The following is a 27,522-nucleotide window of genomic DNA, read 5'->3' as shown; positions in this document are numbered from 1 at the left end:
AAGAAAAATTATTTTAAAGACATGAGACAATTTTAACTTTATTTTGAAGTTTTACTTTCATTTGCATTTTTATGTAAGCTAATATGTCTTAATATTTTAAGGTATTTAGACATTACTCTTAGTAGAACACAAATTATATGAGAATGTTAACTATAACATCTTAATTAGTGATTTTGTTAAAATGAAGAATTTTATGAAATAAATGCATGATACTTTATGAATTACGTACATCTTTATTTTATTATTCATTCGAACATCTTAAGCTCATCAACAGAAACCCAGATGTATGCAATAACAATTAATTCAGTCCTTTTTGACATTTTGCCAACTTTAAATCATATAAAGCCTATAATTTTTACTAATATATTTCAATTTTTTCTCTATGAAATATATTTGTCAGAGAAATAGAACATATTTAAACAGCTTATTAGCTTTAAATATTTAGGTGTACGGTATGTGGGCTTTTGTTTGTATTCTTGTTCTGGCCTCCAAAATATGAGCTGCCTGATTTAATAACGTGCCCAATTATTTGTCTTGACCAGGCTACCATAAATACGGAAGGAGCAATTATTTGCTTTATCGTTGTATCTCCAGTGTTTGGGATAAACCTGGTGTATAATTGGTCCTCCTAGAAATGAGCTGCATTTCATTGAAGTCACTTTTGTTGACGACAACTCATTGAGCTATTGAGTGTGGGCCCATGTATTAAAAATTCATGTAAATGCACAGTGAGTGCTACAGCCAGTAAGCCTTCCTGAATCCCAGACTATTTATAATATGGGGATAATAAGAATTCCTACCTCACAGGGTTGCTGTGATGATTTGAAAAGAGAATTCATGTGAAGCACTCGGCACAGGGTTGGCACAGAGCAGCATCCAGCAGGTAAATGGTGAGTGGTGGCAGGAATACAGGTGGTAGTAGTCACTGCATGTTAGTGGTAGTGGGGGTAGTTGTGATGGCTGTGATGGGAACTGGTACAGAGGCTTAGTGGTGACCAGTGTCTCTGGGCTCAGATGGCCAGAAAAGGCATCATGAAGGAAAACAGAGGTGCAAAAGAGCTGAGGGTACTTGAAAGAATGTTCTTTGGGGAAAGCTATATCAAGGAGTCTAAGCCAGCTTTAAAAAATTTAAAGAAAGATAAAGTGGAGGAACCCATAGGCCAGCAGGGGAAGAAGATGGGGGAGTGACCGTCCAGGGGAGAGCACTGACTCAGCCCTCCTGCTGGCCTTGAGGCGTACTAGATGGGAGAGAAGTAACGGCCGGGTCTTGAAAGGGGTAGAGGTAGCAAACTCCTTGGGGAAGATCCAATTGTCAATTAAGGGAGAGAGTTAAAGAGGGCACTCTGAGAAAAGATCATATGCCTGTGGGGTTGTGTTTTTATTTTTATTTTTTGAAATATGGCAATTCCAGAGAACAAGGTAGATGTGTTGTGGGTGTCGGGTGAGGAGTGGGGCGCTGGGTCAGGAGCAAGGAAGAAAATGGTGATAGAGCCGTTGAGCAGGATGTGGAGATCTGAGTTTGTTGAGAATCCATTCACTATGGGGCTTATGCCTGCTGCACTGACTGATGAAAACAGGGAGGAGAGGTATTGCGAATTTATTTTTACCAGTTTCCGTGGAAAGGAATAATAGATCATCTCAGTCCTGTCACCGAACTTAGATAAATGACTCAACTTTCTGTGACCATCTCTTCATTTAAAATATACACTCAATAATACTTGCCTTGTGTATCAATGAAAATTTAAATACATATTATATATATGTCTAAATATATATAATATATAAAATTTTAAATATAGTAAAATTTTAATATATATTTAAATATACATATTTTATATATACATAAAAATTTGAAGGCTTGGAAAAGTTTTAAAATGCTCTGAAAATATAAGGTATGACTCTGATGCTCATATATCAAGTCAGATCATGTTCCCCGTTCAAATATTCCAAATGCACTAGTGTTGTGCATATGTGGAGGCCCAAGGGACGCCAGTTTTAACCACTTGCTAGATTTTTGTGAGGCACAAATGATTCAGAACATTCGTCCTAACAATAACCTCAACCATCAGCAGGTCGTAAGTCAAGCTGGATGAAGAGGTACATGAAGAAACAGGAGTCAAGACTAGAAGGAGCCAGGCCAGACATCTAGACGGTTCCATGAAGCCAAAGAAGACGTCGTGGTGGAGAAAAGTACTCCACAGAGAGGGCTTCTATACCCCAACTGGACTCACAGCTCCATCTCATGCCACACAACGCCGCAGTCTTGAGTGGGCAGACAAAGAATAATTTGACAGGATATAAATTAGCCTCGTGGAAGGATCAGAGTCATATTTGGGTAGAACAGTGATATTACTTCCCTGACTCTGGCAATAATTTTTTCCCCCCAGAGCTTGGCTGTGTCCAGCTCTCGTCCTAGATCTCTCCAGAAAGATGTAATTCACGTATTTTCTCACGTGTTAATGTATCACATTGAGTGTTGACAGGCTCGGCATTTAATTATCTGAGGATTGCTGCGCTTTCTTCCCTTCTTGAATAATGAACTGGATCCTGTACCAGAGCGTGAGGTACTTACAACTTTTCTGAGACACCAGGGGCCGTTCCTGAAGTTGCATGGGGATTCGGCTACTCACGTACACATACCCCAGCGGGATAGGTAGGTGAAGCAATCATCTGGAGATTTCAGGAAAACTACTGACTTGTCTTAACTATCTGGATAGAAGTAAAATCCAATTTCAACAAACTTCAAGACACTTGTCTAACTGCCTTGAATGTTGAATATTGTTTGCAAGAAGTACATCATCATTTGGGCGTCGGACCTCTGTTATACTGGCTGCTACCATTGTAATGGTGTCTGTTATCAGATTTAACCTGCTTAATCTATCTGGAAAAATGATCTTAAATGATCACCCTTCCTTCCTTCCTTCCTTCCTTCCTTTCTTCCTTCCTTCCTTCCTTCCTTCCTTCCTTCCTTCCTTCCTTCCTTCCATATAATCCACTTTGAGTAAAGAGAAGTAGAAAGACCCCTATCATTGGTATTTGGGTTTGCAGACCATAAGCTCTTCCATGGTCAAACTGTGGTTCTTGCATAAGCGTTTATTCCGAGTTCACTGAAATGAAGGCAGCCGTGGGTTTGGGCTCCTTCTCCCCGTCGGTTTTGCATTCCAGGCGGCTGGTTGGGATGAGCTTGCACCTGCTGTCGTTCAGCTGCATCTGCGCGTTGCCTCTCCTCAGCCTGGCCCTTCCTGTGGGCTGGTTATAGGAGCTGCTTCATGGGCCAAGGTCATCACTCCCAGTGCCTGGCCTTCCCTCTGGCCATGGTTAGGCAATACTACAAGAGGGGCGCTAAGTCGTTTGTCTGGAAGCATCTTTGCCCCCAAGCATTTTCACCAGAAGCACTTTTTCCGCATAATTAATTGACTGTAAGGCAATTTTGCTGTAAAAGAAACTCACAAAAGAGAAAAGGCAGACATTCATTCATTTAAAAGGACTTAATGAAACATGAGAAACTAGGAACAAAACTAAAAAGATTTTATTGCAAGATACAATTATTGGAACACATTTAAAATGCGGGTAGAAAAAAAAATGCGGGTAGATTCGTGGCACTACTGTGCAAATAACTGATTTTATTTTGTGAATTTTACCTAAGCACTTGTCTTCTAAGTCTTTCATTCATAATATTATACTTATTATTTAGGATTTTATTTATTTACTTAAGGGAAAGAGAACAGGAGCAGGTATTGGGGGAAGAGGGAGGGGCAGAGAGAGAGTGAGAAGCAGACTCCCCCCATTGAGCAGGGAGCCTGACTCTGGGCTCAATCCCAGGACCCTGAGATCATGACCTGAGCCAAAGGCAGATGCTTAACTGACTGAGCCACCCAGGTGCCCCTATTATTATTATTATTATTATTATTATTATTATTATTATTTTGCTTGTTGATTCATCTTCTTGCACAGCATTATACTTTTTCTTTTTTGCTAAAATTTCTTCCTTCATAAAGAGAAATATCAGTTTCCAAATATTAGAATGTGTATTTGTAACTGAGCTCTGTGTGGCATCGTGAAAGCCTTTTCCACTGCTCTTTGCTGTTGGCCTATTGTCACATGTCCATTGACAGATGTTCCAAAGTTCTATGGGAAGCACAGGTTTAGAACCCTGGACCACTGGATAGACTACCACAAGGGCTAAGATTTATATCACATGGGAGTACCGTGTCAATGGAGAAATGAAACCAAACTGTCAACCAGTTGATGAAACCAAATTGTCAAACCAAACTGTCAACCAGTTATTTTTTTTATCTTTTTACAGCAAAATTGCCTTATGGCCACTTAGTTATGCGGCGAAAATGTGTGCGGTGAAAATGCTTGCAGCAAAGATGTCTATAGCGAAGATGCTTATGGCAAAAATACGGACCACTTACGGGAGGGTACGAGGGCCTGCAACCTCATATTTTCATGCCATGAAAGAGCCTTTAATTTCTACAAGACCATGAGAGGTTGAGCCCCATTAAGAAACCGAAGAGCAACACACTAACGTATTACCTAAAGGCCTAGCGTAGCCTCTTACACACAGAGAGTGCTTGAATATTTACTAAGGAAATGAGAGTGTATCTGTGGTGTGCCCCATATTCAAACACAGCTGCCATAGAACTATCTAAAAAAAACAAAAAAACAAAAAAACAAAACTGTTTCACACACAATTATAGTTTGATCCAACTTTCCTTTTCAACTTCAAACCTATATTTTCAACCACCCAATGGACATCAGCATTTAAAGGCCCAATAAGCAGCTCAAAAATCAACATTCCAGAAAACCAGTAGGGTGGGAAGCCCCTAAAATGGCCCCCAGTGGTCCCAGTCCTGCCTCCTGGTACTCATGCCCCTGTCTAATTCCCTTCCCTGCAGTAGGCTGGACCTGGTGACTTGCTTCTGACAAACAGAACGTAACAAAGGTTGTAGGATACTAATGGCGAGGTTAGGGTCCCCAAAGACTCTGGCATTTGTGCTGCTTGCCTGCTCTTGCTCCCTCGTCCTCTCTCTCTCTCCTTTGTTCCTGTTCTCCTCTTCTTAGAGCCTTTGCCCTAGGGGGAAGCAAGCTGCCTTGTTGTGAGTAGCCCTGTGGAGAGGCCCATGTGACAAGGAACTGATATCTGGGCCAAAAACCCAGGAGAACCTGAGGCCTGCCAAGCCACACCAGTGAGTCATTTGAAGTGGGTCTTTTGAGACCTCCCAACAGCCATGTGAGGGAGCTGAGGCCGGGTCCCCTCGTGGTCAAGCCTGGAGGAGACAGCAGTCAGTCCCAGCTGACCCCTTGATTGCACCCTGTGAGAGCCCCTGAGTTAGAAACACAGAAATCCATGCCAGGATTCCTGACCCATAGAAACTATAAAATAATAAACATTTATTGTCTTAAGCTACTAAGTTGGGGAATAACTTGTTATACAGCAGAGGTAACTAATACAGCCAGTCCTATGTCGTCTAGGGTATTGTAACGAACGGTATTGTTGCTCGGCACTCTATTTTCTTACTGCAAACCCAATCACACTCACCTTCCTAAAAATATTTTATGAATCCTTATTGCTCCAAAAGAAAAATTCTAAAAATCTAGCACTGAACACCCCAGGCCCTTGGTAATTTGGCATGTACCTGCAGCTTTTCTTTTCTTTTTTAAAAGATTTAATTATTTATTCATGAGAGACACAGAGAGAGAGGCAGAGACACAGGCAGAGGGAGAAGCGGGCTTCCTGCAGGGAACCCGATGCGGGACTGGATCTCAGGACCCCGGGGTCACGCCCTGAGCCAAAGGCTGATGCTTAACCACTGAGCCACCTCTACCTGCAGCTTTTCAACCTATTTTCTATTCGTGCTACCACTACTTAATGTCTCTGCTCCAACGACACCAAATGACTTGTAATTCCTAAGCACACCGCAGATGTTTGGTCCTGGCTGTTCCCCTCTGCCTGGAGTGCCCTCTCCACGTCACTCCCCAGCCTCCTGGAACACTGCTGCCCATCCTTCAGACCCCAGACCTCAGTCTCCGTCTCTGGAGAGCCTTTGCTATTACAGGCAAAGTGAGGCACTCCCTCCTCTGTGGTCCTACAGTTTTCTGCCCTCATCACACTATCCTGTCTCTGACTAGACCGAGAGTTTCTCATGGGCAGGAAACTTGATTCCCAGAGCTTGAGCATTAGAAGCTGAGAACTGGGAGTCAAGCTGTCAGCGTTCAAAATCCTGACCCTATCCGGCTACTTAGCCACGAGCCTCGGACATGCTTTTAAGCCTGAGTCTCAATTTCCAAACCTGTTAAATGAGGATGAAAACAGAACCTACCTACTGGGTTGCTCTGTAGTTAAATGAGATGTGTGCAAGGTGCTCAGCACCTTGGGGCTCGCGGTACTAGGAGTTCAGTACATGTCATTATTGCTCGCATCTGTAACCACAGAGACTAGCACACAGTAAAATTTTAATTAACGTTTCATGATTCTCCAGAGATTATTTGCATTTCCAATGGGGACAAAAGCAGGCAAAGAAAGAAATGTTATAATAGTGGAATTGTAGGCATTATGGACACCTGTTTTGCTTCCTCCTCAGGTTGGCTCTGGGTATTAATATGAAAACAGCTAATAAATTACCAGGTCAGAGACAGAGCAGGGTTCATTTATTCACTGATAACTATTTGTCAAAAGTCTGGAAATGAGAAGATTTTCCCCATTAATGTGATGAAGCGATTGTAGTGTTGAGGATGAAGAAACCATTTCCATTTTTTTGAAAGAAAAATTGCCAGAGAATCAATTTGAGGGATCCGTAGTCTTTGACAAGCTCTTTCAAGCGGTGGAATGCAGTGGAAGGGGCCTAGGCTGGAAAGTCTGAAGACTTGAGTTCTAGATCCAACTCTGAATTGACTGATACATTTTGGGGGAGGAACATACTCTATAAACGGGGGTTGGTAATACTCATTTTCCTAATTCACGGCACTGCTGGGAGGAGCAAATGAGACCATGTATGTGAAGAAAATGTTTGAAAGTTTAAGAAAACAGAAATGTACGATGTGTATATTTTTGTGGTTTCCTATTTAAATAAGAAATAGTCGAGCACGTGTAAGGACAGCAATGAAAGACATAATTGATTCTGCTTATGCAAATGTATTTTTTTTCTTATATGCTTTCCAAAAAACTCGAAAGGAAGTCATAAGACTAAAAGTCATTTTAAGGAACTTTTTCTTTTTTTTTTTAATTGGAGTAAAAGTGAATTTTCTTTTTTGGAACTAACAGAACACGACTTTAAAAAAGAAAAAAGAAACCCTAGAGATCCAATATTTATCACAAAGGAACTAAAAATTAAGAGCCAAGAAATAGCTTCTTTACTCAATGCTTGAGTTCTTGCAGATGTCATTGGGCCAGGTAGACCAACTCTTACATATTATTTAAGTCTCTGGATTTCCCAGAGGTCTATTTGGAATCTGCCCATAGTCGCTTAACAACTTATCTTGAAGGGGGCAACTTACCTGATCTTTTTCAAGAACTCTGTTGTAAGTAAATATTTGAAAAAAAATCAAATGCAAAAGATAACTCCAGGTAAACTAGATAAACACAATTATCCTTAGAGAGCGATTCATTCCAATAGAAAAAAAACAATGAATGAAAATGGTAGACAACCAACACGGTCTACATATTAAACATGGTGTTCTATTTCCAGAGTTTCCTCTTTGATGATCTCTCAGAGATAAAAATCACTCTTCTCAATTTGAAACAAAAGTAAATGGAAGTTTGCAATGCTAAGAACCCCTGTGGAAATAAGGCAAAATAAAACAAGGCCTTCAGACCTGTGAGAAAAATCAATCTGATGGAAAATTGACAAACTTGTTTAACGTGAGGCACAAGAGCCGAGGGCTGACCTCCGAGACCTCCACTGAGACACCCGTGAAGTTCCCGTCAGTTCCCTTAATCCGTTCAATTACACAACAGCATTGCAAAGGGAACCTTTTTTTTTTTAACCAAACATCACTTTAAATTAACTTTTTTGCCATTGTGCTTTAAATTCCAATCTCTTTCTCTTCATTCTCTCCTCTATACTAAATTATTAAAATCACCAACTGCTCTAAAATCAAAAATATTTCAGAAAGCAGTGATGCCAAATTTGGATTGACTAAAGTGAAATCAGACAGAAGGAAAGATATTTTGAACATTTCCACGCTTGGTGCATTGTTTAAGGATATGGCAACAAGTAATTAAAATTGACTACTTGGCTTTTCCCCCACAAAACCAGCACTAAGCTCAGTGTTTGGCCCCATTATAGCCTAATTCAGACCAGGGAGGCATCAGAGTGAAATGAAACACATTAATACATTTACGAACAGACTGGCTTTTTTCTTCATCTATAACTGCTCTCTCTCTCTCTCTCTCTCTCTATATATATATATATATATATACACACACACACACACACACACACACTATGATAAGATGATAAAAGAAGTAAAATTAGATTTTGATTGGAAAGCCAAATTGGAAAGTCAGAATAAAAAGACAAAGTAGATAAACTTTCACAACTAGAGAAAGGAAGAGGTCTTGACTGGTTTTGACAGATTTTACCCAAAATGTCACTTAAGTGGACCTGCATGTGTAGCTCACCATCAAAACTCCCATCATCAAAACAAAATAAAACCTCCCATCATCTACCAGCGTACACATTTATGCAGATAAATAAGTATACACAACCTCACAGAGGGAGAATCGTACTCCGCCTTTACACACAAATAACAGACACACGGCCACCACCCACCTTGCCACCTTCTGATGGGCGACCACGGGTGTCGCTAGGCCACAGCCTCTGCTCAACTCTCGTCAGCTCCCGGCCGACCCGCCCACCTTACCTCACAGTGAGAGGAAGGTCCCTGAAAAGACACGACTGCTGGTGGCCCACGAACCGGCTGCAGGCCTTCCAAGGCTCCTCATCCCCTTCTCCATCCTTGTCCTTGGAACCTGGCGGCTGCCTGTCTTTCCCCCCGCTCCCGGAGGCTGCTCGGAGGACACAGCCTTGAGGTAGTGATGCAGGGCTGAGAACACCTGCATGGTGTGCATGACCGGACCTAGTTAAGGTCTCTAAATTGTCACAATTGATGGGCAGGTGCAAGGACTTAACCCAACTTGCTGATGCCCCATCAAGCCTGGTGCGTGAGTTCCCTTCGCTTCATCGAGGTGCCGCCCACCAACCCGGGGGTAGGTCCGGTCTCTCCCTGGCCTCTGAGAACAGGGGCCAGGGTCAGGTTACACCCGAGAGGGTCGCCAAATAATATACATGCGTGTGTCATCACGAGTCCACTCGGCTCAAGAGCGGGGTCCAAGCAGCACTCGCTGCATCTTCTCAGCACCAAGCACGGTGCCAGGTGCTACATGTGCAAACCCGGTCCCTGCTGTCAACGAGCCCCTGGAATAGTGAGGATTCTCCTACACTTCCCCCCGGGGCGGGGGGGGGGCTGTACCCCAGGGAACGCTGAGCAGAGGAAAATAGGCCCACCTAACAAGTAGGTGTTGTTTAAAAAGAAAAGGAGGGAAAAAGAAAAAAGAAAGGAAAAGAAGAAAAAGAAAAAAGAAAAAGGAAAAAAGAAAAGGAGGGAGTGCTGAGTGTTTGAAAATTGATTCACATTTTTTCCTCTGGGGGGAAAAAATGTTCAGCATGGTGGTTACCTACCTAAGCCTCTGAAAGCCCGTGTGACTCCTAATGTGGCCGAAATTCTCTGTGATGCAGAGCATCTCATGCAATTAAAGGAAACCACACTGCTGTATGTGTCTACCGTGTGAGACAGGAGCTTCATAGTTTTTAAAAGTCTGTACGATTGGAGTATAGAAAACACTTTCAAATATTACCTTATTTGACTTCGTGAGACCACAGGCTTATCGAGCTCAGTTTTTATGAATTAAGAACCCAGGCCCGGTGAGGCCAAGCGGCCTGGTGGGGGAATCACTTGGTTCGGAAGTGGTGGTTGGGGAGTGGCAACCTCCTGCTGCAGAGTCCAGCTCTTCCTCCCACTTGCCACCAGGCATCTCTGAGGTAATACAGCTATTGCATCGAAGCATTGAGTTCTATTTAAAATTAGAAATAGGGGATCCCTGGGGGGCTCAGTGTTTAGCGCCTGCCTTCAGCCCAGGGTGTGATCCTGGGGTCCCGGGATCGAGTCCCACGTCGGGCTCCCTGCATGGAGCCTGCTTCTCCCTCTGCCTGTGTCTCTGCCTTTCTCTCTCTGTGTGTGTGTGTCTCTCATGAATAAATAAATAAAATCTTTAAAAATAAAATAAAATAAAATTAGAAATAAAATGGTTACCTAGAACTTTCCAGTGTTCCTGGTATATTCGATTTCTTCCCTGTGCCTTCGAAGAGCGAATGTCCTTGGAGAAAGGACCAATTTATCCGGAAGCCGTTTTTATTGGCAGGGGATGAGCAGCTGGCTGTTTATTAGCAGCCTTCCTAGTTCTTGGTTTCACTTCTAGATAATGACAATTTGATTTTTTTTTTCTTTTTTAGTGTTTAGTTTTGAAATCAAGATCCTGATTAATTTTACAAGAGAGATGGGTGTTATGCTATATGTTGGCAAATTGAACTCCAATAAAAAATAAATTAATTAAAAAAATAAATCTATAAAAAAATTTTACGAGAGAGAGAGGAGCTGCTGCTGAAATAAAAAAATAAAATAAGGAAACCTGTCCTATTTGATTTGGGCATAGACCACTTAAATTTTTTGTTTCATAAATGCAACAGTAAAAAAACAACAACAAAAAACTCTTGAGTCAGTCTTTAAGGCATCAGTTATACAAGGATTGTATGCTTTATCAAGCATTTTAGGCGCAAGATTAGATCTTCAAGAAAATCAGACTTCAGTGGATTTTATTTCTTTCAGAGGGACCAAAGGGATCATCCAAAGAATGACACTTGCAAAAACTGATTTAAAAATGAGAACGCTTGAGTTCCAGCCCTGTGCTGGATATAAAGAAACAAAGGCATTTAGGCCACTAAATTAGATTTAGGCCAAATCTAGACAGAGTGTCGGAAGCGAATCTATCACGAGAGATGCAGTATCTCCTGCTGTTTCTGGGTTCACAATGCACCCTCTGTCTGAGGACCCACCCCTGCCCCCTTTGCCCGGGTCCGTCTCACTGCTAATACACACGTAGTTTATTACCGTACCATGCAATGGTGACATATTACTTTTACTCTGTGAGTAGAATATTGCACTTTCCCATATGTTCCCAAGCTGCAAGCTTTTGTGAGCTCTCGTGGGAAATTTGTGATGGTGTGAAGTGAACTCCTGTCACCACTCAATGGATTGCAAAAATAGTGTGGCTCTTGCTAAAGACCTGGATCGTGTCTTGAAAGATTGCACTGATCAAATCAATATCTTCCAACAAGATTTGTTGTAGCCAACCTTGTCTCCATGTGTGAAATGGATCTAAGGACGTAGGGTTGGCTACCTCCTTTTATCGTATTCCTTCTAGCTCATTCTTTGGCATGGATTTCTAGAAGTGTAAAATGCCCCAGGTAGATATACCCAAACATCTATGTTGCCACTCCGTGGGCACGAGACTGACCAGAGCTGGGGGTTGCTGTGAAAAGAGGCTATTGTGGAGTCCCGCAGACCGAGACTCAGAGCCCAGCTCTGTTGCCCAGGAGACACGTAACCTCGGGCAAGTTACCTAACTGGGCCTTGGTCTTGGTTTCCTTCCATGTGAAGTAGAAGCAATAACGTCTACACCGCCGACTTGAGAAGTACCAGGCTCACAGCACGAACTCCCTTCATGCTAATTCACTCTTTTCTTCTCTACGGGGCACTGTTCTCCTTTTGCTCCATGATCCGCCCACGTCTCCTCTCTCTATGATCCTACTCCTGAGTGTATCTGTACATTTTTAGGTGTTCTTGCAGTGGGTGGATTTTGGTCTTTATGTGCATACCATTGAAGAGTAAGCTCAACAGTGATTTTTTTTTTCCTGCACGACCTTTAGGAAGTTCAAAATGACTTCCTTTTCTTAAAAAATAAAATAAAAAATAATTTAAAATAAAAAGTCTTCCTTTTTGTGTTACTTGGCCTGTGTCTTTTAAAAAAATTCCCAATAGGCCTTTTGTTTCCACTCGGTACAATCAATAAAGACAAATATTCCTTTTAAAATGATATCCCTGATGCCAAAATCCGTCCGAGGGACTTGTAATTTAAAAAGACCAGCTAAATGAGCTCCGTCTACTTGAAGCTTATCTGCAAACAAGCTGAAAAATTCTATATGTAAAAAAAAATATATATATATATCTATTACAAATTTGCTCGCATATTAAAGAAAACCTTGAATTCGAAATGGGAAACATTTCAAGGAAAATACTTAGGAGAAATGTTCAAAGAGCAGAAACTCACTGAGGGCCACATTCCTCATTTTCACAGGAGTTTTGGCCTCAGGATACACCGGGAAGAGCAAGGATGGGCAGGGAACATGCCAGATTGTGCTAGAAGTCCCGGGGGTGCACTACCATGTTGGTAATAGGGTCTTGGGAAGTGTCTGCAGTCGCCTGCTCCTGCTGGGACCTTAGAGCTGGGGGGTGGGGGGTGGGGAGTAGCGGGCGGCTCTGCAGAGCTGGAGCCAACGCCCCGGGGTTCGCCAGGCCTGGGCGGGCAGCGTGGGGAGCTTCAGCACAGGGGACCCTCCCGGGGGCTTCTGTTTATTGAGCCACCGGATCCTCGTGGCACAGAAATACTTGTGAGGCTGCGATCGCTCGAGCGGCTGGGCCTGGGCCGCTTTCTGCTCGGGGCTCCGGGGAGGGCGCTGCGCAGGGTGGAAATGAAAATCCCCTCCTGGCTTCGGGCATCCAGAGGCCTGGGCTCCGCACTGTGCGGAGGAGAGGCGGGGACAATTGAGGGCTACGGATGCGGCGAGAAAACCTAGGCGTGACTTCCTCTGTACCTGCAACTCCTTGGCCTAGGGGAAAAACAACAATTGTCCGGAGACCTGGAGAAAATGGGAGAGAGCCAGGGAGGGAGGGACCCAGGGACCAGGGAGGACGGTGGCTCCTTAGTCCAGGCTCTGTAGGCTCCGGGTCTGGGCTGAGCCCTGTGCAAGCAGGAGAGGCCGAGGCGCTTTCCACCTCTGGGGCCGTCGGGCACCTGCACCGTCTCCGCGCGGAGGACACCTGTGCCCTCTCTGCGGGGGCACCTGCACCCTCTCCACAGGGGGCACCTGTGCCCTCTCTGCGGAGACATCTGCGCCCTGTCTGTGGGGACACCTGTGCCCTCTCCACGGGGGGACACCTGCGCCCTCTCCGTGGCAGACACCTACACCCTCTCCATGGGGGGCACCTGCGCCCTCTCCGCGGGGGGCACCTGCGCCCTCTCCACGAGGGGTTGGATGGCAGCCGGTGAGTCACAGAGCAGCACCGTGGCTCTGACCAGCTCGGCACCGAGCGGCGCGGGGGTGTCCGTGAGCCCCGGACTCCAGGTGACCTCGGGGCGGGCGCTGGGTTCGCAGCGGGGAGGGGGGCAGACACTGCAAGGCCGCAGCGCCCCCCCCCCCGCCCCCGCGGCCCCGGACAAGGCCAGGCCCTGGGCACAAGATTCACCCGAGTCACAGGAAAAACCCAGAATTCCGGCGCAGCCGCTTGGGGAGCCTGGTCCGCGCGGGGCGGGCGGGCCGCCGGGGTCCCCCACGCACTCCCCGCCGCCCGCCCAGGCCCCGGGCCCGGAGCAAAGGACGCCCGGACCCGGAGCCGGCCTCGAACCTCCGCGGAGGGCCGGGGAATGAGGCGCAGGCCGCGGGCGGCCCGGGGGTGGGGGGTCCCCGCAGGGAGCGCATCCCTCCGCCTTGGTCCCAGGGGCGCCCCCGAGTCCTGAGCCGAGCTCTGGCCCTGCACCTGCTCTGATGGGGACTCGGGCCCTGCACCTGCTCCGACAGGGACTCGGGCCCTGCACCTGCTCAGCCGGAGCTCTAGGCCCTGCACCTGCAGCCGCAGGGCTCCACCCAAGAGGGGAGGCTGTGCTCGCGGAAATCCCCAGGGGCTGAGCTGGAAAGGCCCCGCGTGGCCCAGTCACGAGAAAGGGGCCCGGTGGTCACCGCCACCGCAGGCAGCTGACAGGTGAGCCACCTCCACCCCGGGAAGGGAACAGGACCGGCCGAGTTGTAAGCAAAAGCCTTGGAACGACAGAAACAAATCGGTTAAGGGCTGGCCAAGGGCAAGTCAATAAATCAAAAGGGAAAGACGGACTCGGCGGTGCGGCTGCCAGGGGCCGAGATGGATTACCCTGCATGTGTTGTAAGAGAAGTTGCACGTGATGCACTTCCCATCTTTGCCTCTCATCGTCCCCTTCTGGCTTTCAGAGTGCGCTCCGATCCCAGATGCACGCTGGCAGGCCCCGCAGGTCAGGAGAATGTATTCCTTCTGGACAGCCTGGTGGGGATTTGTGGTCACAAGGAGGTCACGTCGCCTCGGTACTGCTCTCAGAGCCTGGGGAGGAAGATGGCAAGAGCGTCTCTGGGGGTCTGCAGGGTGTTCTCGTGCCTGCAAGCAGGGCCTTAGGAGCCACAGGTGCACCTGCTAGCATTTCAGGGACACCTGGAAGGCTCCTGCCTCCTCCAGTGGCTTCTGGGCATGCAAAACTCTTTTCAATAAATACAATATTTCCTTACACTGCTAGAAGGAGTTTCACACTAAGGTGTGAATGACTGATACAGATTTTTTTTCCCCCAAGGATGGGTTTTGATAAGAGAAACATAGGAGGGAACATGGGGCTATGACGGATCGCTGCAGTTGTACCTGGGGGAGGGAGGGGATGCTGTGTTGGGGAAATGATGAAAAATAGGAAAGGTGAGGCTGCCCGAAGCTGACCACTTCCTAATTTTCCACGGGGCTAGTCTTAGCCGAAAGTAATGAACTGGCCCTGAGGAGCCATGTGGAGGTGTCACTTAGGCTAATCCATTGGTTGAGAGATCTTATATGTTCCACGTTATTAATAACAATGTCGATGGAACTCCCACCAAAGCTCCTTAAACACACTTGGCCTTCTCCAACTCTGGCTTTCTGGGTTCTTTAACCTCCAGGTAAAACACAATCCTAATATCTGTCCAGCAGAGCTCACTGCCAAGCCCGGAGGGCAGGGATAGGAAACTACCAGGATCCCCTCGGACTTTTTACAAATGAAAGATCCACAAGGTTCTTAATCAGGAAGTCTTTTCATCATAAATATCTCAATTCTCCCTAAACTAAGTTATGAATTCAATACGGCCTCAACAGAAGTACTAATAGTTCTTTCCTGGACTTAAATACGCTAGGTGATTTTAAAGTTCTCATGGAAAAACAAATAAAATAACCCTGCAACTTCTGAAAAACAATAGGCTAGAACAGGGATTTTTAGAGATCAGATCTATTTGATATTAATAAAAATTCCTAATTTTTAAAAATTTTATTCATTTTATGCACTTCCTTTCCCTTCCCTTTTTTTTTCTTTTCTTTTTCTTTTTTTTTTTAAGTGTGCTCCATGCCTAGCCCAGTTAAGTTTGGGACTTAAACTCGTGACCCTGAGATCAAGACCAGACCTGAGACCAAGCCCCAAAATTCCTAGTTTTTAAAAATGGTGGAGCTGCCATAGAAAAAAGACAGACCTTTGGAACAGAACAGAAATTAGAGAGGAATAAAATACATAGAGAATTTAGTATACGGTAAAGATTGACTTCTTATACTAGACGTTGGGACCACTGAGTGTCATGTGCTGAGAGATAAAATTGGATCCATACTTTATACTGCACACCAAGATTAATTATTTACATGTGAAAAATGAAACATAAAAGTACTAGAAGGAATCCGGGTGTGGGAAAGCCCTTTCTAACTCTGACTAAAAATTCAGAATCCATAAAGAAAGAGACTGATAAATTCAGCTACATTTAAAAAAAAAACCCAACCTTCACCATGCAAAAGTAGCATAAAGAAAGTCAAAGAGAAAAAAAATATAATTGCAACTCGTATACAGACAAAGCGTTAATTTCTCTATAAAAAGAACCCCTAGAAAAGAAGGGACTCCAACACAGAATAATGAACAAATAACATGAAAAAACCGTCTGTAGAAAAAGAAACACAAACGCCAAACATACATCAAGATGATCAGTGTCACTCATTACAAAAGAAATGCGAATTAAAAATAGAGATGCCACTTCTTTCCATGAGACAGACGATAATCCCAAAGTCAGACAACACATCCTATCGCAGACGCAGGGGAAGAGGAGAGCTCAGTCATTGCCCGTCGGGGGGCGAAGTGGGAAAGAGCAAGAGGAGGAAATACGACAGCGCGCTTCCAGATGACAATGCGTCTGCCAGACTTCATGTTCGATCAGGACAGGGTTGAAAAAAAAAGATGTGATGTACCGTCTCACAGCAAATAACAATGACAAACAGAAGAAGTATTTGAAGCAAAAATTTTTAGATGTTGGACCATGGGAGACTGGACAGCTGTGGTGGTTACCTTTATGTGTCAACTGGCCTGGGCCACAGGATACCCAGGTATTCGGCCACACGTTACTCTGGATGTGTCCGATGTGTCTGTGAGCGTGTTTCCAGATGAGGTGAACGTATGAACTATGTTCAGTAGACTGGACAAAGCAGATTGCCCTCCCTAGCGTGGGTGGGCCTCGTTCAATCAGTTGAAGGCCTAATGAGAATGGAAAGGATCCCGTGAATAAGAAAGAACTCCTTCCTAATGGCCTGACAGCCGGGACATCGTTCCCCTCCAATCCCCCATCCCTGTTTTCAGACTGACACGGAAACACCGGCTCTTCCCAGATCTTGGACTAGATCCCCAGATCCCCGGCTTGCCGACTGCAAACCTTAGGACTCGTCAGGCTCCATTGTCACATGAGCCAACTCTGGAGAGACCCTCTAGGCTCCAGCCCAGGGACAGGGGAGTCGCAGATCACCTGCGGCCTGGTTAAGTGGAGGAGACGGAGTTCAGATTTCAGAGAGGTTCCCCATCATGGGGCCAAGTACCGGGGAGGTGAGAGAGCTCATCACCGAGAGACACTTCCGAGGTCACAGTGTTCCCTTTGGGACTTTGCCTGAGGACGCTCTTGTCCCTGGTGCTAGTCTCAATTTAGGTGCCACTGGTAGTGGGAGCATCTTCAATGGATTGTGATCCTTGACTTTAAAGACCCATTTCCCCACAGTAGAGCCTCCAGGCCCCAACCCGCGGCTCCACGTGGCGCACAACTTGAGAAACGCAGATGGCCTCCCGAGGGCAAATGTGTGTGTGTTGGACCCGATGGGAGACGCGGGCCTGTTTCCAGCACAGCGCCCTTCTAAGAGATTGTGGGAGACCCTTCGGGCCCCCTGCTATTTTCGCCTGCTGCAGACCTTATCTCTGTGTAAAACGTAAATCACGAAACGCTGAGTCCTAGATTTGGTGTCCTGAGACCTGGTGTAGGCTCCAATCTGTCACACGGCCTCTCTGGGCTTGTTCTCGTCTTTATGAAAGGAAGTTGCTTGGCTACATGATCGCTTAAAGACCCTTCAGTTCTAGAACTCCACGAAAATCTCTAATAATACATCACTGTTCCAAATTTACGAGGCTCTGAGAGAAGGCATAACCGCACTAGCTCTAGAACATACAGTGATGCTACTTACCTTTACAGTGAGACTTAATTAATTCTCTTTTCCCACTGTCGGAAGACCCCCTGGAATAATTGTCTTTGCGAGTAGTGCGGAGCTTTGGTGGCCTGATTGGACACCCTGGGTCCCGACTGGCTCTCTTAGCGGCAGGAGAAAACCTGGGTAAGTAGCAATACTTTATTCACTGGAGAAAAGGAAAAGGGAAGGCCACCTTGCTCCCTCTCCGCGCAGCCCCACAAGCCCTTCCAGAGGAGCGGTGGCCAGGTAAAGGTGCCAGGTGAGTGCCATGGGAAGGATTTAGCCCAGTGGACAGGTTTTGTTCCTCTGGCTGCCTTGAACAGGTGAATCCATCTGAAGCAAATGTTCTGAATTGGACTTTTTCATGCAGCCTTGTTGAAATAATCTGTGCCCCTAGGCCCCAGAGCCACCAGGGAACATCTGACTTCACCACAGTTTTACTCATCTTTCAGCTGAAGCTGACCTTCAAACATAAACCAGAGTCGTCGGGGGCATTGAGTGGATTTGTGACCCTCCCTGGAGGCGGTTGGCTCCAAACCCCAAGAATGTGTTATATGAAAAAATAAATGCCTTTTTTTTAACCATCTGTGAATGAAAAACATTCTTCATATGTTTAACTGTTTTAAATTGCCATATGTCACACACACACACACACACACACACACGCCTGTTTTGGGGTTGGGATCAAGTGGGTTCTATAGGCTTTGGGCTCTTCTTCCAACTCTCTGCTTTTTCTTTCAAGGAGGCTATATAGGTAAACAACTTCCAGGTTTGGGCCTGCCCAGAAATAGGGCAATTTTAATCTTAGCAGGGGTGCTATGGCTGACTTTTCTGGAATTTCAACCATCTGCTGTAATTCCCCCCCTCCCCTTCAACCATTCACTAAACGGCCCCCACGCTGCCACAGGATCATAAACATCTGAGGCCCCAAACCATGGCGAAACAGGGCAATGGCACTTTATACAGTTTTATGTTATGAGTGGAATACGTAGGTAGAGAGAAAAGGGGAAGAAGAAAGAAATTAAAAGAACCTTCTGTATTCAACTGTCCCTCATGAACTTTGAGTAAAAAAAAAAAAAAAAAAAAAAAGCTAATTTTAGGCTTCTTTCAAAGACATTCTGGTTGTTTGTTTGGACCAATCTTTCTGGAAAAACTAACAAACTAGAGTTTCTCTTGTCTGAAGTTCCCCCATTCACCTCTCAGAGCTGTAGGAGGATGAAGGCAAAATCCTCAGTGGTACTTATGGTGGGATCTGTTTGGGTCTGACCTCCCCCCACCCCAAGGTGATTAAGGAATCATCCATGAGCAAGGTGGAAGAGTTATTTTCTAAATCTAGGAGCAAATCCTCTCATAAAGGTCCTTTTTAATTGGCTTATAGATCTTGCCAAATAAGCCCTTTTACAGCAAGTAGCAGGTACTGCTGTCCACCTACCCAGATCAACCTCCTTCCTGACTTTGCTCCCACAAATGTTTCTTTGCCCCAGAGGGTCCACAGTGATCCCATCCTCCCTGAATAGAGTTTTCATTTAGTTGCGACCACATGACCCACTTCCAGACAAAGGGCTGTAAAAGATTTGGGCCTTCTGGGGAAAGCTGTTTTGGGGAGACCTGGTGAATATTCTCCAATATCTGACTCTCCTCTACTCCTAAATACCTGGCTAGTTGTGCTTCCCTATTTCCGCAAGGCGAGGCAGGGCCTTGGAGTTCTGGCCAATGAAATCTAAGAGGGAGTTACATGTATCACTTTGAGCCAAAGGATCGGACCCCAGGAGCTAGAGTTTTCAACTTTCTTCCTCCCTGCCACAGCAAAATCTGAAGTTCTTTTTAAAATGAGAGCCTTGCTCAGCATGGGTCCCTCATAGTGAGCTAGTGGATCTGCGCAAGATGCGGAACACCAGCAGGCAAAGCGCTTTCTTTGTCGTACGTAAGCTGTTAAGATTTAGAGGCTTATTTGTCACTACAGTGCACTCTATTTAATCATAACCGATACAGCTTTTCTTGGTCTTGAGAAGTAGAGAGGTAAGATGCAGGAAGGCACAGTCTCTTTTCCTACCCTGAAGACTATTCTGTGAGGATGAGACCCCTAGAGCTGCTGCTGCCATCTTGCCACTGCGAGGGGACAGGCTGGATCAACTCAAGTCAGAGGCCAATGCCAAGATGTAAAGACAAAGAAAGTGGGCCCCTGAGAATATCACCGAACCCCAAAATTAAATCTAGAAGAGTCTGTCACCAGATATCTTGTGTGAGATAATCAACATCTCATTCTAATGCCACTTTCAGTCAGATTTTCCCTTATTTGCAACCAAAAGTGTGTTAACTAATACACTGCAGAAGAGGTTCTGATACACTGCCTCTTCTTCTCTCTGTATGTTTCTTTTACTCCAGCTACACCCACACATCCACCCACCCATCCACCCACCCATCCATACATCCATCCATCCATCCACCACATATGCACTCATCCATCCATCCACCAACCCACCCACCCATCCATCTACCCACCCATCCATCCATCCATCCATCCATCCACCCACCCATCCACCCATCCATCTACCCATCCATCCATCCACCCACCCATCCACCCATCCATCTACCCATCCATCCATCCACCCACCCATCCACCCATCCATCTATCCATCCATCCATCCATCCATCCATCCATCCATCCATCCATCCATCCACATATGCACTCATCCATCCATCCACCAACCCACCCAACCATCCACCCATCCACCCACCCACCCACGCATCCATCTACCCATCCATCCATCCACCCACCCACCCACGCATCCATCTACCCATCCATCCATCCACCCACCCATCCACGCATCCATCTACCCATCCATCCATCCACCCACCCATCCACCCATCCATCTACCCATCCATCCATCCACCCACACATCCACCCATCCATCTATCCATCCATCCAACTACCCATATATCCACTCCTCCATCTACCCACCAACCCACCCACCCACCCACCCAACTACCCACCCATCCACCCACCCACGCATCCATCTATCCACCCACCCATCCACCCACCCATCCATCCATCCACCCACCCACCCATCCATCCATCCATCTACCACATATGCACTCATCCATCCATCCATCCACCAACCCACCCACCCATCCACCCATCCACCCACCCATCCACCCATCCATCTATCCATCCATCTATCCATCCATCCATCGATCCATCCATCCAACTACCCATATATCCACTCATCCATCCACCCACCAACCCACCCACCCACCCATCCAACTACCCACCCATCCACCCACCCACGCATCCATCTATCCACCCACCCATCCATGCACCCATCCATCCATCCACCCACCCATCCACCCACCCATCCATCCATCCATCCATCTACCACATATGCATTCATCCATCCATCCACCAACCCACCCATCCATCCATCCACCCATCCACCCACCCGTCCAACTACCCACCCATCCACCCACCCACGCATCCACCAACCCATCCATCCATCCATCCACCCACCCACCCATCCATGCACCCATCCATTCATCCTCCCATCCATCCATCCATGTGACAAACAAATATAACACTTCCTTTTCAGGTCATGCCAGTCATGGGAAGGAAACAAAACAACACAAAACAATTCTCTAGTTTTAACTAAAGCTGTACACAGATTTCCTGGAACTCCAAACTTACTCCAAATCACCCTGGTCAGTGATCGCTGGTGCTGCTCTTATTACCGACCCCCTCCAGGAGGCTGCACTAAGTCTTTATCTAAGGTAGTGCCGGGAAGCTGAGGGTCCTCTGAGCTATAGGGCCTCTTTGCTGGCTCCTTTCAGTGTTTTAGTTTAGTCCTTCTATAAACATGTCTCCTGGGTACAGGCTCTATGCTGGGTACTGCAGTGGCTGTGGGGAATGGCAGTCACTGCCATGAGAAGAGAGAGGGTGGCTGGGCAGGGAGGTAAGACACACAAATCAACAGGCCACGTGAATACAGGGCTTGCCGCTGTGATCTGCAGATGCCCTGAGGCCTCTCATCACCGTCTCTTCTGGGCCCCACCTTACCCACCATACCTGCATCCACTGCTGGCTGCTCATCACAGCAGGCTATGCCTGTCTGACAAGCTCCAAACCTTCACAGCCAAGGATTCATCAAGCCCTGAGAGTGGCTTTGCTCTGTGAGGTCTAGACTGATGCCCAGAGGTGGATTGGAGCTTTTCTCGAACTCTCACCTGCCACATTACAGCCCTGCTTTGCCTACCCCTAGCCAGTGAGTGTTTCAGGACAGTCTTTCACCTGCAGGTGGCTTCCTAAGGTCCACCCCAAGGATTACAAGGCAGTCTTCATCTCTATTCCTAGATTCTTGGCTCTGGGGCCAAAGGTCTCCAAAAGCTGGAAATGAAATGAGTTATCCAGAAGCAGATGGGGGTACGAGATTTTCTTTAGGGAATAATGGCTGTGAATGGAAAGCAGAGAAGGCAGGATTAGAGGAAGAAGTCATACGATGATGTGGGACCAACCAACCTCAGCCAACCTGGTGAGTAGAGCCCTTCAGAGGACACCGTGTTGGGCTGAAGTGGCCAGGACTTCGTCCGCTGCTCTTGTTCAGGCTCCAAACGAGAGCTGCCCCAGAAGGAGCACTACTGCCAGCAGGCCACCCTGAGCAGCTGAGGCAGAGGTGACAGGGCTGGCGGCCGAGCTGGGCCAGCTGCGCTCCCCCAGCTGGGTGGCAGGCGCTTCCCTAGAGGAGGTCCAGGAGGCACCTCTCAGGCTCCACCACAGCCCACCCGTGAGCTGCTGGGATCCACTTTGTGTGTGTCCAGGGAACAGCTCCTCCAGGAATCCTGGGGCCTCGTTCAGAGGGCGGGCAAGTGGATAATTACGGCCCCCGGTGTGGCTGTCTGAGCAAGGCAAGTGCCTGCAGGGCCCAGAGTGGTTTCCTTCCTTCTCCTCCCGTCACCCTCAGGTACCACCTCTGCTCGCCTTGGTGGCTCGGCCCAGACCATCTCCAAGGATCACCATCTCTCTTCAATGGTGTTGCTGGTTCTGCTTGTGTAGAGTGACGGGCAAGGCACACAGAGAGGCACCCACCTGGCTCCACATGCAGTCCACCCTGCTCCCACAGTGAGACAGGAGCCCCCTGGCCCTGATGATCTGGGTCAGTTACCTCTGTCATTCATCTTGCCTACTTGTCCCTAAATACAAGGATCCCAAAATGCCTAGGCAGTAGAAGTAGTTAGAATTCAATGTGGGGGCTTTTGAGGGGCTCAGTGGCTGTGTATCTTCAGCTCAGGGAGTGACCCTGGGGTCCTGGGATCTAGTCTCACGCCAGGCTCCCTGCATGGAGCCTGCTTCTCCCTCTGCCTGTGTCTCTGCCTCTCTCTCTCTCTGTCTCTCGTGAACAAATAAATAAAATCTTAAAAAAAAAAAAAAAAAAAAAAAACAACTAAAAGAATTCAATGGTCCCTTGCTGTGTCCCCTAAAGGAAGTTTGTCCCCTTTGGGACAGCTTTGGGTCGCAGGGACATGAAGCACAAAGATTGCCAGTGGGTCATTGGGAGTGGGGTCCACTCCTACTTCTCTTCCTTGGTTCCTAGATGCATGAATTCTTCCTATCGGAAGGGACATAGTGCCCTACAAAGCCCTTTGCTTCAACGTGTGTATTTTATCCTTCCGGGCAGTGTGGAATGGACCTCATAGTCACTTGGCCATTCCCAGGTGGCTCCTCTGGTGGGATGCAGGGTTACATGGGTTCCTAAGCCAGTGGATCAAATATTGCTACACGAGGCCTTGGAGAGCCATGCTGTCTGAGGCCCTGTTGGCAGGAGAGGTAAAGTCCGGCCTAGAATATGCATATGCACCCACCTTTTGCCAACAAAGTGCTTGTTGGCCCCTGGAGGATGGGAAAGGCTCAATGTAGTGAACTTACTACTAAGGGACTCGTTGATTTCCTAGAGGAATGATGCCATTTTGGGCGTTCAGTGTCAGTCGCTGTTGCTGGAAGGTGGGATGACTAGCAGAGCAGCAGCTAGACAGACTTGGTGAGTGGGAGTCCGCGCTACATGGCCCATGTGTAGGCTCCATCTGCGTTGCCACAGCCACTTCATTCGTGTGCCCATCGTGCCGGCGCTGATGCAGCTGATAACAAAGGCTGGATGAGGTCACCTGGCCTGGTCATTTTTTTTTAAATTTTTATTTATTTATGATAGTCACACACAGAGAGAGAGAGAGAGAGGCAGAGACACAGGCAGAGGGAGAAGCAGGCTCCATGCACCGGGAGCCCGATGTGGGATTCGATCCCGGGTCTCCAGGATCGGGCCCTGGGCCAAAGGCAGGCGCCAAACCGCTGCGCCACCCAGGGATCCCTGGCCTGGTCATTTTATCTGCTCGCTCCTCTAGTGCTTCTTCTGTAGTGGTTGCTCTCTGATAGGCAGTGTCATGTTGTCCAATGACCTTCACACTTGGTGCGCAGGCCTGTAGATTCATCCACATGCCTCCGCCCCAGACTGCCTTATCCTTGACCTTTGACTCTTTTTGCCACGAGGTGTCTGACCAGCAAGCCAGGATCTTTGCTAGAGCCCACAGCAGATGTTCTAATCTTGGGCCACTTCTCTTTCTACAGTTTGCGGACCAGATATACCACACGCAGCTGCCCATTTGTTGGATTTTCTCTTGTCGCTGTCCTGTAAGGCCATCGCTAATGAAGCTGCCTTCCATTTTTGCCTTAAATCCACATACTGAGCCAAATCCTGGCTCTTCCCTCCATTTCTAGCCAGTCACACAAGATGTCCCACACGTCCCTAAGCAAGGGCTGAGGCTGGGGCATGAGCACCATGGTCTGGGCTACCTGTTCATGCAGTGTGCTTATGTATTTGGGCCTACCTATGCTTGATCCCAGATGGATCACGTGCATCTTATGATGGATCGCTGCTGGGCCTTCTGACGTGGCGGGCCTGGCGGGAACCAGACCTTGAGGGGCAGTGCAGGCTCCTTGCACTTTACGGTGACCGGCTTTGCGTGGGACCGAGGGGGTTCCTGTAGCAAGGGACTTCCATCGCTCAGTCTGAGAGGTTGGGAAAGTCTTGAACAGAGCAGGATGTGTTGATCATCCTACCCGAGGTCTGACATTCTGTTTCCAGCAGGGCCCTATTTGTATGCTCGAGTTGTATTTCAAAAGGTACATAATTCCACAGTGAAGACACCAGGGCTTTGTTCCAGAATTTCAGAAGCCTGCACTGTTGTTCTCCCACTGGGACTTGCCATAGATGCTTTGAGGGCGTCCCCTCAGATGTTCTCATTTGTCGAGGTCCCAGGTTTATCGGCCAGGACCCTGACCTTGGGTTCACAGATCTTTCTCGGTTGGCTCATCCACTCTGCCTTGAAGTCCTGGGCTTGGTCCTTGCCTTGCTGCACTCTAGCTACAGAGGAGAGCTTCACTGTGGGCAAGCAAAGAGGCCGGAGGCTTTCATCTCTGGCTTTCAGTTACCTGTTACTCGTCTTCTGCTGTTCGTGATCTTTCCTTGGAGCATCAGTGACACTTGGCAGGAGTCGTCTAATCCCCCTCTCTTGACGTCCACATCGTCCTAGGCTTCGGGTGCCTTACATACTGTTGTCACTAGTACATTCTCCTCCCCCAGGATGCCACCCCAGTCCACCACCGAGGAAAGTTCTAACAAAAGGACCACCACCTGGTCCCAGAAGCTGGGCCCTCGTTGCCTCGTTGCTAGCCAGGTGGAGAGTGGGTTGGCTCTAAAGCTCCACCTTATCACCTGCCGCTTTCTAGGCTTCTCTTGGTACCGAAAGGCTGATTCTCCAGAGGCAGGTGCTGAGGTGGTTTTGGGAGTGAGGTATTTATTAAGGATTAATACCCACTAAGGGAAGGAGGAAGAGCCTGGATTGGCCCCAGGAGGAAGATGATCTGCGATGCAGGGATGCAGGCCCGACAGAGCTTCGGCCAAGCTGCCAGGGGCCGTGGAGACGTCTAGACAGCCGCGTGCTGCTGCCCTGGGAGAGTGGGACCGGCCAGGTGGCTTCTGCAGCTGGGTTGGGGCCCAAGCTGCTGAGCTGGAGGCTGGTTGTGGGCTGCACCCCTTCCCTCTGGCCGGCCTGGAGGACCCTTCGTGAACATGTCCGTGTCCAGCACCCAGTTCTCCTCAGACCCCTGGGAGACCCCACCGAGCAGGGCCCCGAGTGGGGCCGGGCCTGGGCCACACTGTGCTTCCTGGTGGGTGGCTTGTACACACCGGACTCTTTGTGTTCCCACCGTGAAAGGAGGTAGAGGGTGCTGGGAGGAGGAGGGTGCTGGGAAGGAGAGGGTGCTGGAGGGGGAGGGTGCTGGTGGGAGAAGGTGCTGGAGGGAGAGGGTGCTGGAGGGGGAGGGTGCTGGAAAGGGAGGGTGCTGGGTGGGGGAGGGTGCTGGGAGAGAGAGGGTGCTGGAGGGAGAGGGTGCTGGGAGGGAGAGGGTGCTGGGAGGGGGAGGGTGCTGGAGGGAGAGGGTGCTGGGAGGAAGAGGGTGCTGGGAAGGGGAGGGTGCTGGAGGTGGAGGGTGCTGGAGGGAGAGGGTGCTGGGAGGGAGAGGGTGCTGGAGGGGGAGGGTTCTGGGAGGGAGAGGATACAGGGAGGGGAGGGTGCTGGAGAGGGAGAGTGCTGGAGGGGAAGGGTGCTGAAGGGGGAGGATGCGGGGAGGGAGAGGATGTGGGGAGGGAGAGGATGCGGGGAGGGAGAGGGTGCTGGAGGGAGAGGGTGCTGGGAGGGGGAGGGTGCTGGGAGGGAGAGGGTGCTGGGAGGGAGAGGGTGCTGGGAAGGGGAGGGTGTGGAGGTGGAGGGTGCTGGAGGGAGAGGGTGCTGGGAGGGGGAGGGTGCTGAAGGGGGAGGATGCGGGGAGGGAGAGGGTGCTGAAGGGAGAGGGTGCTGGAGGGGGAGGGTGCTGGGAGGGGGAGGGTGCTGAAGGGGGAGGATGCGGGGAGGGAGAGGGTGCTGAAGGGAGAGGGTGCTGGAGGGGGAGGGTGCTGGAAGGGGAGGGTGCTGGGTGGGGGAGGGTGCTGGGAGGAGAGGGTGCTGGAGGGGGAGGGTGCTGGAGGGAGAGGGTGCTGGGAGGGGGAGGGTGCTGGGAGGGCCCAAAGAGCAACTGTGTACAAGTCAGAAGGTAAGAAGGAGACAAGCACTGCAAAGATCTAGGGAGAAGAAGACCAAACGCTTGTCCCTCTCCGAGGTCTCTCTCATTGTCCCTTGTCCCCTGTGTCCTTTTAGGCCCAAACCCAGGATAAGAGAACCCGGGCTGGGAAGTGCCCCGAAGCCTCCAGGACGAGAACCAGACACGAATCCGTGGGGACCTTCCTCCCAACTTCTTCCCAGACAGGATCCCACGACGGTCGCTGTTCCCCGGACGGGAGCCCCCAGAGGTGTGCGGGGCCCGGGCGCCCAGACCCGCCGGGGGGCCCGAGGCGCACCTGCCCCTGTGGGAAAGTGTGACCTGTGAGTCAGGCAGGGTGGGAGGTCGGCGACAAGGCCTCCCCTCCCGTCCCACCAGCAGGTGGTGAGGCCGAGGGCCTGGGCTGCTCCTGACCTGCGGGGCTTCACCGAGAGGGGCTCCCCGGCACCCGAGGCCAGAGTGCAACCGCCGCCAAGGGGCCACGGCTGTGTTAGGAAATCCAAATAGGAAAAGAGACACCTCTCACCGTGTTCCCTGAATGCCGGTCGCAGCAATGTCACGAGGGATTCCGTGTCCCCAACCATCCGTGTCCTCCCCACCCGGGCCATCCTGCCTGATGCGTCGTCATTCCCGTGGGACCAGCCGTGCAAATCCGGTGAGGCATCTCCTACAGGTCTACAACCCTGCATGTTTGGAAAGTTGAGACCAATTTAAAGTGCAAGTATTACTCCGAAAATGCTCCCTAATTAATA

General features: G+C 48.5%; 1 protein-coding gene and 1 long non-coding RNA gene across 8 annotated transcripts; one reads left to right on the top strand and one right to left on the bottom strand.

The window, feature by feature from the left end:
* Nucleotides 1-10,842: 10,842 nt before the first annotated feature.
* On the bottom strand, nucleotides 10,843-17,515 carry LOC144292163 (uncharacterized). Of its 5 annotated transcripts, none has more exons than XM_077862031.1 (4): nucleotides 16,839-17,515; nucleotides 16,478-16,663; nucleotides 14,266-14,469; nucleotides 10,843-12,950 (listed from the first exon to the last, which is right to left on the bottom strand). In XM_077862031.1, the coding sequence occupies exons 3-4, from the start codon at nucleotides 14,320-14,322 to the stop codon at nucleotides 12,561-12,563; spliced, it is 447 nt and encodes a 148-aa protein (XP_077718157.1). In that variant the 5' UTR covers nucleotides 14,323-14,469; nucleotides 16,478-16,663; nucleotides 16,839-17,515; the 3' UTR covers nucleotides 10,843-12,560. The 5 variants fall into 5 exon arrangements, with proteins under 5 accessions (XP_077718157.1, XP_077718139.1, XP_077718167.1 ...); XM_077862013.1 differs by having other exon boundaries at nucleotides 16,929-17,515; XM_077862041.1 differs by having other exon boundaries at nucleotides 16,999-17,515.
* Nucleotides 17,516-17,547: 32 nt separating this feature from the next.
* LOC144292155 (uncharacterized) lies at nucleotides 17,548-27,522 on the top strand. 3 transcript variants are annotated; one of them, XR_013359641.1, is made up of 5 exons: nucleotides 17,548-17,778; nucleotides 21,980-22,157; nucleotides 22,587-22,778; nucleotides 26,869-27,020; nucleotides 27,322-27,522. It is a non-coding gene; the product is annotated as an uncharacterized LOC144292155 (long non-coding RNA). The 3 variants fall into 3 exon arrangements; XR_013359643.1 differs by lacking the exon at nucleotides 22,587-22,778; XR_013359642.1 differs by lacking the exons at nucleotides 21,980-22,157; nucleotides 22,587-22,778; nucleotides 26,869-27,020; nucleotides 27,322-27,522 and adding an exon at nucleotides 18,087-18,220.

The sequence above is a fragment of the Canis aureus genome, chromosome 2 (genome assembly GCF_053574225.1).
Source record: "Canis aureus isolate CA01 chromosome 2, VMU_Caureus_v.1.0, whole genome shotgun sequence".
In the NCBI taxonomy this organism is placed as follows: domain Eukaryota; kingdom Metazoa; phylum Chordata; class Mammalia; order Carnivora; family Canidae; genus Canis; species Canis aureus.
This window is presented reverse-complemented; position numbering and strand designations above follow the sequence as displayed.

Bases quoted from the DNA above. Each gene is read 5' to 3' on its own strand.
- LOC144292163 (XM_077862031.1), bottom strand. From the start codon at position 14,322: ATGAGAGGCAAAGATGGGAAGTGCATCACGTGCAACTTCTCTTACAAC. The intron at 12,951-14,265 runs GTAATCCATCTC...TTTTTCCCCTAG, and splicing joins TCTCTTACAACACATGCAGG to GCCAAGGAGTTGCAGGTACA.